Below are 20,248 nucleotides of genomic sequence, written 5' to 3'. Positions count from 1 at the left end.
TTGCTCATTGGGATGCACTGCTCTTGAGCCTGGAGGAAGTGATGCTTGAATATTAACCAGCTCTCCTGGACCCCTCTTCCTTCTAGGGCCCTACCCCATGAGATTCCTCCAAGTAGGTCCCTGAAGAGGCCCAAGTCTGCTCTCCTCAAGTCCAGGGTTGCGATCCTACTTATTGCCCTGCTCCCTCCTCCCAGGATCCTGAACTCCACCATCTCATGGTCACTGCAGCCAAGGCTGCCCCCAACCTGCACATCTCCAACCAGACCTTCCTTGTTTGTTAGTATAAGGTCCAGCAGCACACCTCTCCTTGTTGACGTCTCCACCACCTGGGTCAAGAAATTATCCTCAATGCTCTGCAGGAACCTCTTCAACTGTTTGTGCCTAGCTGTGCTCTCTTCCCAGCAGATGTCAGGGTGGTTGAAGTCTCCCATGAGAATAAGGGCCTGTGATCGTGGGGCTACTTCCAGCTGTCTGTTGAAGGCCTCATCGACTACTTCTTCCTGATCAGGGGGCCTGTAGCAAGCACCCACAACAGTGTCACCCAGGTTAGCCTGCCCTTTAATCCTTACCCATAAGCTCTACGACCTGCTCATCATCCACCCCCAGGCAGAGCTCCACACATTCCAGTTGCTCCCTCACATAAAGGGCAACTCCACCACCTCCCCTTCCTGGCCTGGCCTTCCTAAAAAGCCCATAGCCATCCATGGCAGCATTCCAGTCATGTGAACTATCCCACCATGTCTCTGCAACTGCAACGAGATCATGGCCCTGCGACCACACACAGATCTCTTAACTCTTCCTGCTTATTCCCCATGCTGCGTGCATTGGTGTACAGGCACTTCAGAGAGCCAATCGAGCATGCAGGTTTCTCAGGAGAGGTGGAAGAGGATCCTCCATAGCCATGTCCCATACACACTCCCCTGGCTGCATGCACCCACTGGAGGCATCCTGACTTGAGTGGTGTTTTACTGACTACCCTGTCTCTATAACACTCCCCTTCCCCCATCTTGCCTAGTTTAAAGCCCTCCTTACCAGGCTGGCCAACCTGCTGGCAAAGACATGCGTGCCCCGCTTGGTGAGGTGGATCCCATCTCTCCCCATCAGCTGTCGGTCTTCAAACAGGGTCCCATGGTCATAGAAACCAAAACCCTGTTGCCGACATCAGCGGCGCAGCCAGTTGTTAACTTGGAAAATCCATCTACTCCTCCTCCTGTCCTTTCCCCTCACAGGCAAGATTGAGGAGAAAACAACCTGGGCTCCCAGACCCTTGACCACCATTCCCAGAGCTCTGAAGTCCTGTTTGATGGTATCCAATTTGCCCTTGGTGTCAATTAGTGAAATTGTCCAATAACGTTTAAGGCACAGGGCAACAGTCGCAGTTACAAGCCTAACCAAAGGCATGCTGTAAATGAAGTTTTTGAAGCTGGTTACAACCTTTGGTTTGGTTGTAAAAATTAGTCACTGGATATGCTAACTATTGTGAGCCATCTTGTTGGGTCTCTCATCACTTCCCAGAAAAATTCAAAAGTGCTCAGAAGGCACCATTGATACTGTTTCTGTAGCTGGCAGTCTTCCTAAGAACTATTTCTTGTAAACCTGCAACTCCTTATTTTGTAAATGAAACAAATTTATTAAAAACATATGTTATGGTTTGACAAGGTCCATGGCAAGTTATCTTCTATTCTGAGAAAACACACACAATCCACATCTTTGTGGATTTTGGCATGTTATTAATGTGATAATACATTATCTTTCATGAGAAGAAAATATGTAAAAGCTTTGCTTTCAAGGATACTGCTTTCCCTTTGTTATGTACTGTTTGGTAGTTGGTTAATTATTGCTACTTTGGCAATGCATAGACAGAAATGTTTTGTTTCAGTAAAATCTTGTGCTAAAGAAGCCACAATAAGACTCAGGTCTCATTTTATTCAAATTGTGGTGTTTCTAGACGACTTGGAAGCTTGTTTCACTTCCCACCAGGCCAGAAGACATCTGGGCTGCTGCGCAGGCTCTAGAAAGAAGGAAGAAAAAAAAATCGGGATGGATAATTGTGAAACCAAAGACTCCTGGGGATTGTGGCAGGGCTCTGCGTGTCTAATGGCAGTGGATCCAGGCCTGGTGGGGGTCCAGCAGCGAGGTGAGACATTGGCCCGTGGCAGGGGATGAACCCTCACACACCTCATCCCACATCTGGATCAGGAATAGGAGGCACCGATTTTGATCGATTTCCCCTCGTTGCTGGCACTTTTTGTCTGTTTTGGAGGCAGGCTGCCGTCCGGCCGGCAGGACAGGGGCTGGCTTAGCCCCTGGCCCCAGCCAGGCCCCACTGCCACAGGGCGGCCTCCGCTGCTGCTGCCGCTGCCGCTGCCGCTGCCGCTGCCCCTCGGCGGGCACCGGCCCGACGGGAGGAGCCCTCCCGCGGCTGGAACTACTCCCCGCAGGGAAAGTAGCTTGCGGGGAGGAAAGGGGTGGGGAAATGGTGACAGATCCAGGAAGCTGCTATCGGTACCGAGAGACACTGAGGGGCGGCAGCTGGCAGCCTCCTCAGCCCCGGCGCCGCGATGGGCTCTCCGCAGCACCCGCCGCTCGCCCACGTCTTCAGGGGCACCTTCGTGCACTCCCGCCGCGTCGCGCCCATGGAGATCCTCCACGGCCACCTGCTGGGGGTGGACGAGAGCGGAAAGTGAGCGGGGGCGGGCCGCAGGGGACGGGGCTGCGCGGGGCCAGGGAAGCCCCGGGCGGGGGGCGTCGAGGGACGGGGGGGAGCTCGTGGGGTGGGGCCGCGCCTGTGAGGAGGCGCCGGGGCGGGAGAGGGGCAGAAAATGGAGGGCGGGCGCGGAGATGTGGGAGGCGCGGGGGCAGCGCCGCTCGCATGGCGGGGCACGACCCCGGGGCGGCAGGGCGAGAGGTTTGGGGGCGGTTTGCCTGGGGCGAGGGGGGCCACCCGACGCCGAGGGGGCAGCGCGGACCCTCCGGGGCGGGCAGCGGCCCTGCCGGGACCCCCCGGGACGGGCTGAGGCACCCTCGCGAAACCGAAACGTTGGGGAAATCCTGCCCGTCGCTGCCGTCCTGGGGGCAGCGCTGAGCGCAAGGTGCTGCCTCGGCGGTGGTTCCCAGATGCTTGGCTCTCCCCCCAAACGCTGATATTCCCCTGCTTCTGGCTGAAAAGCTCATTTTCAGTCTTGAATCCGTGTCCTCCCGTGGGTAAGAAAAAAGGTCGTCTCATTCACGTTTACTGTAGCTCTTTAGGGAGAAAATTGAAAATTTTCTCACTTAAAATACTTGGTGGCTACAAGGGGAGAGAGCCATGGAGAAAGAATTTTATGGTTTGTAGGAGTTAGAGGTAATTGGTACATCCGTGTTATCTCCTTGGCATCATTCTGCAGATAACCTAAACCTGTTCTTGAAATGCTTTAAATTATTTTCAAAACACTGGTACATTTGGACCATAAGCCTTTCTTTCAGTTTTGCAAATGGATTTTTCATTCTCGGTAATAAATATCAAAGTAGTACAAAATATTGTAAATAATTGCAGTATACATTCTATACTCATATGCTGCCTTCTGAGGCTTTTTTTCTCTCTTGTCACAAGAGAAAATATGGAGTAAGCCTATAAAGAATTATGAAGATGAAAGGTAACGATTTGGCTTGTTAGTCGTATGAGCTAAATTTAAAATGAGCATTACATTGATTCTGATAGGGAAGCTATATCATTCTCGTAACAATATCACAGTTTCACAGGGCACGTTGTATAGGTAGGTTGGTAATTCCCTGAAGACTCAATAATATATATAGCTACCCTCTATATACCCAATATATAATCAAAAATTTCATGTTATTTTCTTTTTGGTGGCTAAACAGCTATGTTAGGCTTCAGTAGCATTTGGAAGATGCCTAAAGCACACTTTGAATTTTGGACCCCTTAAAGTGTTTGCTTTCACCATCCATACAGGTCAGTGAGGGCCTGTTTCCAGGTGGCTCATGACACTTACGGCGCATGAGGAGTCTATTACAAGGCATTGCAAAGTCTATGAAAAGCTATATCTTGACTTATGGGAGGTGAATAAAACCTTACAAAGCTATGTATTGGCTGATTTTCAACTAAAAAACAATAGAGCTGAATGAATAAAGGGTTTGATATCTGTAATTCAAATGTAGGAGGCAGAAACTCACCCTGTCCAGCTCTCTAAAGGAATTTTCTGGAAAAGAATCACTGCTCTGTGTCCTTGGGAAATCAAGTTTTTCTTGAAAAACAGACACCTTAATAGGCTGTAGCCTAGTGATTTGTGCTTTCAGTCAGCCACTCTCTCCCTTTCTCCTAGTGAACAAGGATTCACTGGATATTCTTTTCTCTGCATAAACTGGCACATTCCCACAGAGTAGTTTAAAAAGTTATTTTCCAGTAAAACACTTGACCAAAAATAAAATTCCCACCAGAAGGGAGTAACAGGGAGTTTCTTCTCTTTTTAATGCAAATTATTGACGTTTTACTATTTCAGTGCAATGAATTTTGGCACCATTTGGCCTATTATTTGTAGCTTTACCTCATACAGAATTTCCATTAGCATCACTGAAGAGTTGGCTATACAGGGACATGATGGGTAGAAAATTGCTTATCTTTATTGTCCAAATATACACCAAAACTATTTCAGTATTACTCCCAAAGGACTAAATTTAACTAGACAGGTATTGTTCTGGTGCCTCATGTTGCTGACTCTGTCATGGGGAACTATTGCATGAGCTCTTACAGGGTGAACAGTGAGCTTTTGTGAACAGGCAGATGCTGTTCCCTCGTATGTGTCTTGGTCTCTCCTCAAAATGGCAGGAGCATATAATTAGCGCATGGTAACACTGCACAGTTCAACATGGACATATTTGGCTGGTAAAGGCCCCAGACCAAAGTGCTGGTCCTCTGTGTTTTGCCAGTAGTTTAAAAGGCAATTTTAGGAAAGGAAGCATTGTTGTCAGGTATGAGACCCAAGTTATCATAAGTTAACAAAACCTGGGTTTTATTGAACAGTTGCAGTGTGGTATGGTTCTTGAGGAATTGCTTTTAGAAAGAATAGTATTCAGGGTAAAGAAAATAGAGCCAACTGCAAAATGTGAATTATCATTGAAATGTTGGAATAATTAGTAAAATGTTAAGTAAATGGAACAAATATTAAGATAAAAGCTGCTGTTGTTCAAGGCTTGAGAAGAGCAAGAGTTATAGAGTTAATATTGTTAAGTATTGCCAAGCATAGGTGTTTGGCTTAAGCCAGCTAGGATAGCCAGTGACATGTTGCACTCAGTTGCAGTTATGGCTGTACAGAGGGAGGTAGCAAGGTACCAGCATCCATGTGGAGTTCATTGCTTGGTCCTTCTCAGCAGGTTGTTGGGCTGTTCGTTCGGCAGGCATGTCTATTAAACGATCCTGTCTTTCATCTAGACTCATGTTCCAGTTTGGGGAATCAGACAAGCGATGGACATCATGTCTTTAATAGCAAAATTCCTGAACATGGTAGCCTCATTAAACAGTGGCAGCAACCCAGTGAGGCCAAAAATAGGACATCCATCATGGTCAGTGACAGAAGAGAGCTGCATGTTAGTGCTGGCAGCTAATAACTGTGGGGTTAGAGAGGGATGAGAAGGACGTGGGAGGGGAGAGAAGGATGAAGCATTTACTCATGTTCATTTAGGGGCCTCGTGGTCAGACACAACATAAATACAGGCACTGCTAGATCCAAAAAAGGCATGTTCCTTTGGCCAATATCATTCACTTTCCACTCTTAGGGTAGCAAAGTTATTTACAGGGTGATGATTGGAGGCACTCAAGTTTCACTGTAGTGGATGCATATTTGACTAGGCAAGCTACAAATTATGGCAGGGGTTTGTGCATCTCTTGGAATAAAAAAGGGCTGAGCTGGGCACCAGGGTAGGGAGATCTCAACTCTTCATCTTTGAATCCTTTAGCCCCATCGCATGGGTGACACTGAAGTCCACATCAGAACTGATCAAAGTGTTTGGGCGCTGGTGTTAGCACCCATCGATCTACCTGCTCTTTGTGATATGCCTAGCCCCAAGTGCTGGTTATTGCCCTTGGCTTCCTTCTTCATAACCTGAAGGTCTTAGCCTTGCCTGTGCACTTTTCCCAGTCTTTGGTGACTCTGGCATAGAGTTTGCTCTCGCCTTTATGGTGTTAAGGTCCAGAACTAATTCGAATGCCTTGAATGTACAAGCAATCGCTCAGGAAAATGTCCAAGTCTGGGATCTCAAAGACCTTAAAGCACGCAAGGTTAGAAAAGTGGCCAGGACAAATGCCTCCTAAAGCAATGGAGAATATCTCTTGGATGACCAAGCAGTTCTATTGGGAAGGGGTTAAGAATAAACAAAACCAAGCTTGTTATGTTTGAAAAGAGTGTAGATGTCTAGCTGATTCACCCACAGCTACATCTGACAATAATGGAACAGGTGTCAGGTTTAGAATTTGTTTCATGTGTTCAGCTCCCCTGAAACATATTTTCTTAATGCCTCCATGATTTAAATGTTTCATTTATTTGAGCCTTAAGAGTATATAATATCCACTTCTTTTCCATGGCAACGTCTGTTTCCAGCTTTTGCCATCTAGTATTTCATGTTTGTCTTTTTTTTTCTTTTCTCTCTTTTTTGTTCAGCAGCTCTAACATTAGTCATTCTGCATCCATTTTGATTTCAGTATCTGAGTGGCATTTTCTTTATTGCTCATCAAAAATTTCAGTAGATCTGTATTCTAATCCTTTTGCAGATATGCAACTAATTGAACTGGCTGAAGAGTCTAAATATTCCTCTTTAAAAGAAGAGATGTACTGCTTTATGTGAAATATTAATGGACTACAATATTTTTGCAATTATTGCTAATATGGTATTTACTTGCATGGTATGGTTTTAATAAATTTTTTTTCTGACTAAAAATTTTAAAACATCTGCTCTTAAGATAATGTAATACAATCAAAAAAGCTATACCTGCACTTAAAAAACTAGGCAGCCAAAATCTTTTTATTGTCTAGTTTAGTAAATAACCTTTATTTATGTTCCCTTATATAAAAAAATAGAAAGTAGAAAAGGTAATATAATGCACATATAACAAAACAGCAGTGTAAATAGCTGCTAAATATGCTAAACAGTGCTCTTCTGTTCCTCTTGACCTTCCTCCTAAGTTCCTTCCTATTGTTTTTTACAACTATTTCATCTTGCTTTTACATGTTTTTTTAATTACTGCCTTAGAAGCTGCAGTCATGAAGGTGATACAGACCCTCAATCTGGGAATCTTTATAGAAGCAGAAGGATGTCTGTAGCAGTAAGATGATTCCTTTAAACTTAGAGGAACAAGATCTTCATGACCATACCAAGGGAGTTAGAAGACCATAAGCTGGTTTCGGGCAGAAATTATGGTTAGACAAGAACTTAGAGTTCTGAAAGCCCAGAATATAAAGTCTTTGGTTAAGGGGTCTTCCTCTACTCTATGAAATGTAATGGAAACCTGATCCTACCCGGAGCCTCTGGCAAGCGTTCTGATACAAATAAATAAAAATCATAGTTGTTTGATTGTTTTTATGGTTTCTAATGATTATTCCTGCATTCTTAGACTCCCCACTCTTTGTTTCTTGAAGAATTGTCATGCCTAGTGTTGCCAGATGAGAGAATTAAAAAGTTTAGAATTCATCTGCTGAGAATCATGAAGTAGATAAAAACACCATGAAATTTAAAAATGAACAAGCGTACTAAAATTGTGAGTTGGCAACAGGAATTTAGCAGCTATAGAATTTATGTCCTCTAGAAGTCACACGGGGCTGAATTAGGCTTTAGATTGTAGTTTTTTGAAATAAATAAAAATCTTAGCCATACTTTTAGTCCATTCAGTAAAGTTAACAGATTATTTGCATTTTCTCACTCAATTTATTTCATCCTCCTAGGCAGTTAAAAAATAAAAAAGCTATATTAATGACATGAATGGAAAATTAGAAAATACTTAGCTCAGTGCAAGACAGTCATAGGCAAATCAATTAATTTGACCCTTCTGTTTTTAAATACTGTAATTACATTCCATTAAGGCTATCACATACTTCCATCAAGAACTCCCTTACTGCTAGCATCATGGTACATTACAGGAACACCAGTGGATACTGAAGTCTCTCTGTGCAGTTATACCAATGTATCACTTCAGAGTGAATGAATTCTTTTTTACAAGAAGTTACAAAGTGGGTTGGGTTATTAATTGGTTTATAAGTAGGTATTTCACAATCATACTTGATAGTCAGGTAGAACAAGTATTTCAATACAAACCTAAATCTTTTGTAGTAAATGTGTAAAATCTGGTGTAAGATAATGACTGTTATTTTGTCTTCATGTAAAGCTGATGTGGGATACCTATTTAAAGTATGTAAATATTTTTTTCTTTCTTTTAGATTGTGTTTTTGGAGCAAAATGATCAGCAAGAGCAACTGGCTAAGAAGTGGGAATTCAAACCATCTGACATAAGAGAACTGAGTAATCAGTATGTGTTTGGTTTGGATTAATTTCAGCAAATGCAGTTTGTTCTCTGAATGAAGTAATATGGGTCTATGTGAGCAAATTTAGTTACAGAACACACTACAAATCCAATCTCATGAGCAAAACTCCCTTTCAGTTCCGTGAGAACTCTTAATCCAAGATGCAAATGTATTGGATTAGGCGTGGAGTGTGAGCAGTCCATATGCTTTTTGCATTCCTTGGTTTGGGACCATAGCCATGAGTGAATTGTGCTGGCTGATTCATACTTTACAGAGCAAAATGCTATATTTAGTTTTCACGTATGACCTCTTCTGTTCATACAAAAGTAAACAACATTCTTTCTTGAGATTACATTCTATGTCCATGTTGCTAGCAGTGGGCTGCGACAATAGGTGCTAGCTGGAAACTCTACACTTAATAAATGTGGGTAGCATTAATGTTGCAGATACAGGACTAAATAGTTTGGGCCTTGACACCCTCTCTAATAAAAACTAGTTAAAACTAGCTAAAAAATTAGAGAATTTAAATCCTCTAAACATATTGCCTTGTATTTCTACCTGTACTGCAGCAAGAGTGTTTCTTTTTTCTTCAGCCAATGAAATCCCCCACCCTTCTGGTGAAATTAAATGGTTTTGGATTGTATCTACTGTGCTTTACACACAGTAGTGCAACTGTAAGCAACTAGTGGCTTAGAGTCTAGAGCTGCAACACCATTTTAGTGCTCAGATGTTAAAACATCTGTAGGCTTCGTTGGAATGCTAATCATACAGAATATATGAATCATGAGATGTCATCTTCTTCACTTGAAATAGCCTGGGGAAAATGGAAGGCACTGGGAATGTGCATCAGATTGAGAAGGATCCTTCAGCATTTCTAGCATATAGGAAGAGGGGGATAAAGAGAAGAAATCACTGTTACCTCAGTAGCTAGGGAGAAGGTAGGAGGAGTGAGAGAAATTTAATATTGTATGGAGTTCCAGCACACAACAAAATAATTATAGTGATTTTCTGATAACGTGATATACTCATCGCTGTTATTGCATGAGTACTGCATGACAATGAACTATATTAGTTTAATTGTAACTATATCTTTGCTATCAAGATACTGAACAGAGATTATTTTATCAACATCTTCATCTGCATTTGTAGACACAGTGACTCTTCTTCCATTAAACCTTGTATTTCATTGATTGATTATATATATAGACACATATATATAGTAGAGGAAAACTGGGATATAGAAAGTTAGTTTTGTAAATATAATCATCTGGCAACTAAAGGCATCCAACTATATCTATACTAGGAAGCAAGAGTGGGCTCGAATCTTCTCTTGTTCAGGTATATTCTACTGTGGAGTAATTTTAGTTGTTGTGAAGTCAGCTTGGCTTTACTTATTGGTATTTAGCCTAGGTCAATGTTACAGTTAATTGGATTCATCATGCTCCTGTATTAACTTCTAGTCCCAGATTGTTTTCCTTTCTGCTAGCTACGTATAAGTCTATATAAAGTTATCAGTCATCTACTTCATACAGTTACAGTTCACTCTTTCTGTAGTAGGGGTAGGGGTTCAGTAGGGGTGGACACACTGATGCTGAAAGAATGAGGTTTATCAATGCTGACTATTTACTCTGGTGGTTTTCATTCAAGCATACTGTTAAAAGCAAAATTATTAACTTAGAACTTTTATTTGAAATTGTGGACTATTACGGTTTTCTTTCCTTTCCCTAGTGAATTTTTCATGCCAGGAATGGTTGATACGCACATTCATGCACCTCAGTATTCATTTGCTGATATGAGAGTAGATCTACCTCTCTTGCAGTGGTTGACTACCTACACATTCCCAACAGAAGCCAAATATAAAGATAGTGATTTTGCAGAAGAAGTGTACACCAGAGTTGTTGTAAGTATTGCAAATGTCATTTACTTATTTGATTACATTCATATTTGTGAAATATATATATGTTTTCAGAAGGTCGGGAGAAATAGGAGAGCATGTTTTAATATCATACAGCCACTGTTCTAATTGCCAGCCAAGATCGTCCCCTACTAGTTCCAATCTTGTTCCTTGGTTGCTCATAAGACAATTCATTTAATCACATCACTAACAACTATCTTGTTTATCATCTTTTCTGATATCCAAGTACATTGAATAATATTTAAGAGTACTGTCAGAGCTAGTAATGCCAGCTGGTGCTGATAACCTCAATTCAGAAATAAACTACAGTAAAAAAAAGTTCCATAGGATATTTCCTTCTCTGCACAAAAGACCTGTATTATGAACATGTCTTTGGCAAAAACTACATGACAGAGAAGAGGCTTCTCCCAGTCAACAGATTTGGGGTGTTCTGGACTAGTTGAGGAAGCAGATTCTACAGCTGAGGGCTCTATAGCAGGAACTCATTTCACCACAAGGGCTTCAGCTGAAGTCTTTGGATGATATTTGTGGCATAAATAGAGAGAGACTGTTTTGAACTAGGCTGGTTCTAAGCAATATAAAGACTTTAAAGTCAAATTCCACTTGAAGAACAATTAGCAGCTGGATCAGATTGCTGAGTACTGATTCTGTCCTATAACTGAAATATATCCTTTAATAAGTAGGCTGATACATCTTCACCAGATTAATTGACTTGGCCAGCATAACCTGTCTTGCATTTATCTAATACTGACAACATGTGTTGTCAAAGTCACAACATTCTGAGTCTGAAATAAATAGTTATACTCTCCTTGCCACAAAAATTTTAAAAAATGATCTTCTGCAGTCTGATGTAATAAGAACACTTAAGAGCAGTTGGGTCATGAACTCTAGCAATCAACACATATGCCTTCAGTGACGTAAAGCGTAGAGATGATCTCACCTTCCAGCAGTATTCTTCAACATCCTCTTACTGTCTCCATCAGTTCAGATTGGGTGAGATCAGGTGGTCAGTGCTCGCTGTGCTACATATTTAATAATATAACCTGGAAAAGAATGAGTGAAAGCTGGCAATTAGTTGGAGGAGCTTAAACACAATGGTTAGCTTCTTCCCCATATGTATCAAGTAGGACAACATCAGGAAAGTGTCTTCACCCCCAGCTACTGCAGATTATTAGTAGGTCAACAATACTTCATGGCCAAGTGTGTCAGAACTGGATCTAGCCATCTGGATAGCTAATATTTTCAGCCCTGCTGCTTGGTGAAAAATATCCTGAGAGCCACCTTGTCAGAGTTTCTCCAGTCTTAATCAAGTTGGAAGACTGAATGAGTGTGCTACTTTAGATGTGACTTAGACATAATTGCCATTAGTTTAGTAAAAGCTGTGCAGCTATGGTCCAAGAAAGCTAAAAGACATTTGAATACATAAAGATTTTTTATAAATCAGTGCCACAGTATTACATTGAATATTTCCTGCAGAGCTCAAAAAGGCAGGAGGAGCTCAGAAAGCAGTGGTGATGGAAAAAGATGAAGATTAAAGGTAGGAAAAACATAGGAAGAGAGACTAGAAAGAGCTGGTCTGTTTAGCAGATGGTGACAGATAAGGAATAAGATAAAAGGATATAAAACAACTGGTCTAGGTGAAGTAGGTTAAAAGTTATACCATCTAGCTTGTGATACAGAAACAAGGAAATGGGTAGTAAATTAAAAAAAAAAGATAAGTAGAAATAATCTTTCACATAATTTGTAATAGTACTGTGGAACTCATTTTCACATGAGTTGAGGCCAAAATTTAGCAAGAGTTAAAGAGGATTAAACAGTTGCATTGGTATGAAAAATATCCTCATATATTGGAATTAAAACTGATTTTTTTCAAATTGATATTGTATTTCCAATAAACTTTCTATGCTTACTAGAAGTAATGAATCATTTGAAACTTGGCAGAATTTTAACTGAAACCTCCTGTTGTCCATCAAATTTTAGAAAAGGCAATGCTTTATGCTGATATTTTTGGAACAAAATGTTTTTAGATTTCATTTGACAATGAAGTTATGAATCCAGAAGTAGAGAATGTTGGTTTTTAAAAGCTAAAAATGACAAAGGTAGTTTGTCTCAGTAGTGAAATTATTATTTTGAGACTCATTTTAGGCACACTTGAAGCCTGAATATTTTTAATTAATGGCTTTAATTTGAACATTGTATGGAAAAGACAGAGCTTGGCTTCATATTTGTGAAATAATTAGCTCTAGCCATTCTGAAAAGTTGCATCGGATGGCCCATTGGCTATTGATGTCTCATTAAAAAATTATAATAAAATTTTCAAATTACACTGTAGCCAGGATCCAAAGAAGTAATTTAAATCTTTATGGTGGATAGATAGTCAATGTAGTATACATTAGTCCCAAGATAAAATGAAGCTATAAATGACATCATGACTTAATATAACTTTAAATGACTCTTCATGTTTTATGGGTATTTACTGTTTTGTCTTCCAAAAGTAGTATGAACAGATATCAACCACCTTCTCCTTTCAAATTGTATAATTAAATAAATAATTAGATTAAGCTCTAAGCAATTGTTCTCAGCTTACTTTTACCTTGAAGTTTGTTACTTTGCATTCAGGGATGAAGAAAGGTTTGTGTACCTGACCAAATGAAAGTCATTATTTTTTCCCAAAAACCTTACTTTGCCAATGTTAGATAAACAGTGCTTCACTGTGAAAATCAGAGAGCCTTTCCAAACGAGAGAGTAACTTAGATGACTGGTTGTTTGTATTTCTAAATTTATTTCAAGTTAGACATAAGTCAGAATTTGCTTCCAGTTTGACTAAGGGAAATAAAGATTAATTTCAATGGGTTTAACCATTCTTATAATCCTGTGTGGCTTTGGAAGAGGAATTATTGTATTTATTAATATTCACATTTTAAAAAGCTATTATAAAATTAAAAAGCTATATTTTACCTTTCCACTTCACTGTAACTTGTGTTGAATTTCACAATAACTAAATGTTCTTGCAGTTTGAAATCACTAATGGCCTGTTCTGCATTTTGGCAGCTTGGCTACTTTTTTTTCCAGACAGTTGAAATTGATTTCTTTTTATAGAGACGAACTCTGAAGAATGGCACCACTACAGCTTGCTACTTTGCAACAATTTACACAGATACTTCTCTTCTCCTAGCTGAGATTATAGGTAAGACTACAAGAGTGAATTTTGAAGGATGTTGTGCACACTATGTTAGTTGAAGCAAGCAGAGCTTAGGCATTTTAGATTAGCTAAGGATCTGTCTCTCTATTCATTTGTTTTTATTCATTTTCTCTCTCACACCATGTCCCCAAAATCCTCTCTCTCTGCTATTCTTCATTCCCAAATCAGCTGCTGACTGAACTTGAATTATGTCTACTGGAGTTGTTCTTCAGCTGCAGTTCTCTGCTCTTTCTAGCCTTTTGCAGTTTGAGGATTAAAGGGCTGAATGACAAGAGGTACAGTCAGTGCCTTAATTTCCTGCTCCTCTCACATTCCAGTTGAGAATCAGCATCAAAAATCTCCACACACCCTTTGAAGTCAGAACAGTGGGAGTGGCATCAGGATCTTATCCCTCCCTCCTTTCCACTGTTACAAATGCCTGCTGTTTCTTTGCAAGTTTTGTGATGCTTGCAGAGTATTTCAAAGCTCAGCTCCTGAAGGAGGATGATTTAATGAGAATCTCAGCTTCCATCAATAATTTTCTAGTTTGTTTTTGTAGGGCATCCTAAAACTTTGAAGCAAGTATACTCAACGTCTCAGACATTAAAAGGGATCTAATATAGAAACATGTTTAAAAGCTTAGAAATTAATATTACATGCATTCCTTTTAAATTTTACACGAGTTTTGAATTCTAACATTTATAGATCTCAAGAAAGGTATTGGAAGTAGCTCTGATTATTTTCTCCAGCCAAACTCACGTGGGAGGCATGTTATAATCCTCCTTCCCCTATCTTAAGGAGAGGGGCTTTTCTGAGATCTTCATGCCTTTTCTCAGCTCAGGGTACTCACCTGTTACAGCTACTGTACTTAGATGCATGTGTTTCTCCCTGCCAGGAGACATTTCTCATCCTCTGCTTCCCAGTGGTTTCCTTCATATACTACCATTATGAATTCTGATTGTGGTTAAACAACAGTAATCCAGTCCTCAATTATAACACTTATACAGTTGGGTGCTAATGTGGAAGAGGAGAGTTCCTATTTAAAGGGTTTTTTTTCTCTTTCCTTTTTGGCTCTAGAAGTCTCATGGATGGTCCCAACTTAAAGATGAAGAAAAGAGCGTAAATTCTGTTCATTCTTAAATGAAGCTGTCTGGGGTGGAATTTGCTATTTTGATTTCAATACAGGCTTTGTCAGGAGTTTTTGTAGAGAATGAGTGAGGCTGAGTTTTATTTTCTTATGAATCTCAACAGATAAATTTGGTCAACGAGCTTTGTTGGCAAAGTCTGTATGGATATGAATGACAGCGTTCCACAATACAAAGAGACTACTGCTGATTCTATCCAAGAGATGGAAAGGTAAGATGATTAAAGCCTTCAGAAATAAGACATTTTAATACACCTGCAAAGTGAATGTGAAGCTGATTAAGTATTTACAAGCCTAAATTTATTAGGAATTTTTCTTTTTTCTTCCTGTGGCATTGTTTGCTATGGTTTTGGCAATTCATACTTACCCAGCTGCTGCACAGCACACACAGTTTCTCTCTAGCTCTTCAAAAGGAATAGGGAAGCTTCAGTTCTAGACATTAGAGGGAATATGTGCATGTTGTGGCCTCCTCTTTTCCTTTTACGGCTCTGTATGTAGAGGTTATATGACCTGATATGGTGGGAAGCAGCTCCTTTGCCCCCATTAACCACTAAGCTATTTCCTTCCCCCATTTAGGATAAGACTTTATTCAAGTTGTAGGAGTCAGCTTTCATATACTCCATTTTAAACATGCTCCAGTTCTTTCTTCCTCTAGCATAATAGCAGTGAAATTACTGTAACTTGCAACTAAGTGAATGAAAGAAAATCAAATCGAGACAATATACCTTGTGGATTTATTGTAGGTCAGAGGAGAAGCCAAGATTAGGGTATGGAAGCCTGCTGTCTTAGGCCTCATCTTTCTTGTCTATGCTTGGAAAATGCTTAGGCAGACATATAAATTTGCTCTTGGGAATATTTATATACTTGTTTAAGTGTTTCAGATATCATACTCAAAAAGCAAATACATGCCAGAAGATATTTATATTACTGTTACCTATGTGAAATTACTACCTTATTTTTTCAAGTAATGCTAGAAGAATGCTGGTAAAACTTATTTAAAATTACAAAGTGTCATGGATTAATGGCATTTATCTTTACAGCCATTTAAAAAACATTTAAAATCATTTGCTTGTATTGTGCTAACTTTTTTTTCTTTGCCTAAAAGCCATTTTTCTTAATACAGTGAGTCCTGTTGAATAGTCCTGAAAGTGTCAGAACTTCTAGTTCTGATTTCTTTTTAAGCTTCAGAATGATCTGAATAGCTTTCCTTTAAATACCTGTCTTGTGTCGCCACTCCATTCTCCTGTGATTATGTTAATAGCAAGTGTTCCACAGCTTTGAAAGAGTGTGCAACAGGTGCTCCGTGGCTGTCCTAGAGAAGAGCGCTGTGCACATAGGCAGGAGAATTCACTTCCATCATGCCTGAACCTCGCCAATACATTACAGAAGGATGAAAAAGCTCTTCCTTTTCCATAAGAGGGGCACCCTTCTTTTTTTTTTTTTTTTAAGAACCTAGATAGATGTGATCTATCTCAGTGTCACAAAATTGATTACACTGATTTCAGTACTTCACAGTCAACCTATGGAAATATTTATATCTTATGTATGGAGATAATATACAATTTCAAGTACTTTGTATATTTAATCTAAAATCAAATTAAGAATTTGAATCTACCCTTCTTCTGAGAGGAGGATCAATATAAAGGTAGATAATTGAAATCTAAAACACATTATATCCTGCTTATAAGAGCAGTCATCTGGAAAGAGGAAGACCCATGTTCAAATCTGTTCTTCCTCTACAGATAGCAATGGTTTGAACCTGAGCATCTTTCTTTTTAGAGAAGTCTACAAACCAACAAGGTGTAGAGTATTTTGAGCTAGGTCTTTCAGTTTCAAAACAATGCTGATACTTTTAATGAATGAGAAAAAGAATGAAAATAACCACTCTGAGGTTTTGGATTATCACCTGAGAGAGCAATGCTTATGTTCTAGTTTCTGTTCCAGTGAACAGAATTAATTATTATATCAAGTGAATCATTAAGAGGAGAGACAGACAAACAGAAACCTAATTCACATTGCCTTTTGACTCTCAAAGTTAGGCAATGGTGGGATCAAATTCCATTGGTCATAGGCAGAAATTGAGCTTAGGTCTCTTATTTCCAGCAGGTGATCTGGTACCAGCTTCAATATTGTGAATCTAGCATTATTTTCTTTCCACCTGAAGTTATTTGACAAATTTGATCCAATATTTGTTATGACCAAAATTACATTTTTTAAAAATAAACTATAACCAAAAAAATACATAGACCCTGTCCAGAAACCTTTTCATTCTAGCTTTTGAGAGTTCTTTGTATACATGGCACATACAAGTTTTCAGGGTATTCTTTCTCTTCAAAGTCAGAAAAAGTTTTGTTTGCTCATCTGTATTACACATATTGACTGTTTGAAGGCTTTTGTAGAGGGTCTCTGGGGTAGCTCCTTTTATTTAACAAAGCATGTGAAACTATACTGTATTTTCCATGAGGTAGATAGTTTATACACTAACATTAATATAAGCACTTCTAGAAAATCAAGAATCCTTTAAGTAAAGGAGGAATAGAGACTACTGTAAAGGAGGTATGAAATATTGCAGCATCTTTTAAAAAATAGGACTTTAAATGATAGAATACATTTAATGCTGTGATTTAAATTCATGTACAGACAAATTAAAGTGTTTTTCTCTAATGTTGCTGCTGTAGCATACAATTATGTTTTCAGTGAATTTAATGTAATGTGTTTGGTTTCCACTGAGAACTCAGAGTAATTATCACATGTCTAAGGTTAATTATTACAAATGAAAAAATTCTGCATATTTAGGGTCAAATTCACAACTGGCATAATTTGGTGCAGTTCTAACTTCAGTGTGTTTCATCTTTTTGTTTCATCTGAGAATCTGGCCCAACTTTCTGTATAAGATTGATATATGCTTAATAAAATGCCTACATAAATATTTTCTATATTTTTCTTAATTTATAATACAAGTGACAATTATAACAGATTTTTTTTCTATCCTTTTTCAGGTTTGTTAAAGAACTACTAGAAAAGAAAGTAAGTAGAGGTCTCCTTTGTATTCACTTCTGTATTCACAAAATGCTATGTGAATATATGGAATTACTAATCCCACTGACAAACTCTACTGGCTTAGTGACAAATCAATAAAAATAAGCCTTTCTGACAGAAATTCTCAGTCTGCACAAACTGTTCTGCTAGCCAGGTTGTTGAGAAATGGTCTTGTAGCAGTATAAATTCAGTTTTGTGTGGTCAGAGCACAGCAGAATAATGTTGTGTGAATGTTCTTTATTCACTTTAAAGTGCTCAGCTTCCTACAAAGGAAAATTTTCTGTTAAAGAAAGGTGGAAGTCAATGCATCACTCTGTGGTATATATAAGTAGACTAATAAAAGGAGGTCTTCTCACCAACAAAAACAGAGGTTTTCCTGGGCAATATGCTCTAGAGGACCCTGCTTGAGCAGGGAGGTTGGACTAGAAGATCTCCAGAGGTCCCTTCCAACCTAAACCATTCTGTGATTCCTAGGTCTTTACGATGCAGTTACTAATCCATTGCCAAATTAGTATTTTGGATCAGCACATGCATTCAAGTGTGTTTCTAAAGACGTTCTGCAGATACAGGTTGACACTCCTATATTACAAGCAGGGATTCTTTTCTCATCAGCCTTCTGTTTTCTGTGGCTTAATTTGTTAACATTTGTATCTCAAGGTTTTCAAGAATAGAAGCCTAGAGTCTAGCGCCTAAATTGGAGTAATTAGTGGAGTAATCTGTCAAAATCCTGTATCTGGGAGGTGGGATAAGAAACTGCAAACCAAGTTATCATGTACTTTCTTCTAGTGGTGCTAGATGCACAGTGACAAGAAATATTGCCTGTATGTGAGGGTGGAGTAATGCAATTGTCTATTTTTTTAATGAAAACTATAATCCAGAATTGCAAAGTGTAAAGTAAACAGCTACAGCTCTAGTCTAGATATCTTTTCCACTGTTTTCTAGTTGCATAGCATATCTGGTCCTATCACTAATCTTCCTGTCTATGGAGTGTAAGGACAGATTGTTGTTATCATGGAGAAGATCAAGCAAGGAAAAGGCTTTTGTTTTTATAGAATCTGCAGTTTTGCATCATTTCCTCTCCTTGTGGACTCTCTCTTTGAGGCTCATGGAAGCAGGACTCAGGAAAAAGTCTGTTCATTCATCTGACTCATCTCTCTTAATGCCCACTTGACTTCATCAGCAAATTGAGAAAGCATTCAGTGCTTCTGTTGAAGTCTGGTAAAATCTCAGTGAATTAAGAAAAGAGTTCTAATTAAAAAGCTTCTTTTCTGAAAACAATGTTAATGAATTTAGTAAAAAAACTTTGATTCTCTATTCCTATGATGAAGTTTCTAATAAAAGTCAGAAAATGACTGTACAGATTATTTATTCATGTCAGCAAAGGATGCAGCAAGGAATGAGCCATACAGGCAAAATCTAATTGTTATGTAAATGCTTGTCATTCATTCTGCTCTTTATTATGATTATTGATGCATATGTGCAATCCCAAGCATGTCTTTTTAATACTTTCAGTATCCAAGGGTACAGCCCATAGTAACTCCTCGTTTTGGCCCTTCCTGCACAGAGGATTTGCTGCGTGCACTTGGCATTTTAGCACAGGCTCGTGATCTCCATGTGCAGGTAAATTCTGAGCTCTCTGTATAATTTACATGTTGTGCATAGAAAGCATACAGACCAAGCAATTTTCATAATTTCAGCAAAGCACTTAAACTACATTCTTAACTTTTACATTTCTGTCTTTTAAATTCCTCTGAAATTATTAGTGGTCCTCTACCAGATCACTGTGACCTGCACAGGGAATGAGAAAGCTCGTAGCTGGAAGGCTCCACATTTCAGCAACCCCCAACACATGGTTACTAGGAGACCAACAGCAAGTATTGAGGTTAGAGCAAACTTTAGGTTGCTAAAGGTTTCTCTCCCATATTCCAAGCTTGTTACATCTGTCTCCCTGCCTCCTCCTGTTTCTGCACAAAGCAGATTTCAGTAGATAAAACAATTAAGTACAAACAATTAAGTTTCATAAAACAATTAAGTATCATATTTAACATTGTTAACATAGATGTAGGATTTACTGTGTGATAAAGTTTCTGTGGTTAAAAAAAGCTTATAGGTCTATTAAAATTTTGAGAAGTTTTTTTTTGATTCTAAGTATATACTGTACTAAAGCTACCCCACATTAAGATTATTTATCATTACGAGGCAGGGCATTTTCAAAATACAGGAAGTACATGCTCCAATGACAGCACGGAATGAGCAGAATGAGCACAGAATGAGCACAAAATGAGCCAGATTTTTAGCTGAGACCAGGAACTACTCAGCCTATGTGAAGATATGTGGAGCAGTTACCCTTAATGTTGCACTGATCCCAGGGTGCATGCTGTGGTAGGCTGGTATCTTTCTTTTATCTTGCAGTTGTGTGTATTTTTTTATTTATTATTTTAACATTTGCCAAATAGCAAGTG

The 20,248-nt window shown here is 39.2% G+C and overlaps 1 protein-coding gene across 1 annotated transcript in view; it reads left to right on the top strand.

Annotated features, from left to right (window-relative positions):
* Positions 1-2,518: 2,518 nt before the first annotated feature.
* The window catches only part of LOC104146594 (guanine deaminase), a 33,013-nt gene continuing 15,283 nt past the window's right edge, over positions 2,519-20,248 (top strand). The window contains 8 exon segments of the mRNA XM_068925150.1: positions 2,519-2,683; positions 8,424-8,512; positions 10,236-10,407; positions 13,522-13,609; positions 14,855-14,869; positions 14,872-14,959; positions 17,747-17,774; positions 19,299-19,406. Coding sequence (XP_068781251.1) covers positions 10,246-10,407; positions 13,522-13,609; positions 14,855-14,869; positions 14,872-14,959; positions 17,747-17,774; positions 19,299-19,406 — 489 coding nt within the window. The 5' untranslated portion in view covers positions 2,519-2,683; positions 8,424-8,512; positions 10,236-10,245.

This window comes from Struthio camelus, chromosome W, assembly GCF_040807025.1.
Source record: "Struthio camelus isolate bStrCam1 chromosome W, bStrCam1.hap1, whole genome shotgun sequence".
Classification (NCBI taxonomy): Eukaryota; Metazoa; Chordata; class Aves; order Struthioniformes; family Struthionidae; genus Struthio; species Struthio camelus.
The sequence above is the reverse complement of the archived record's forward strand: the minus strand, read 5'-3'. Positions and strand labels throughout refer to the sequence as shown.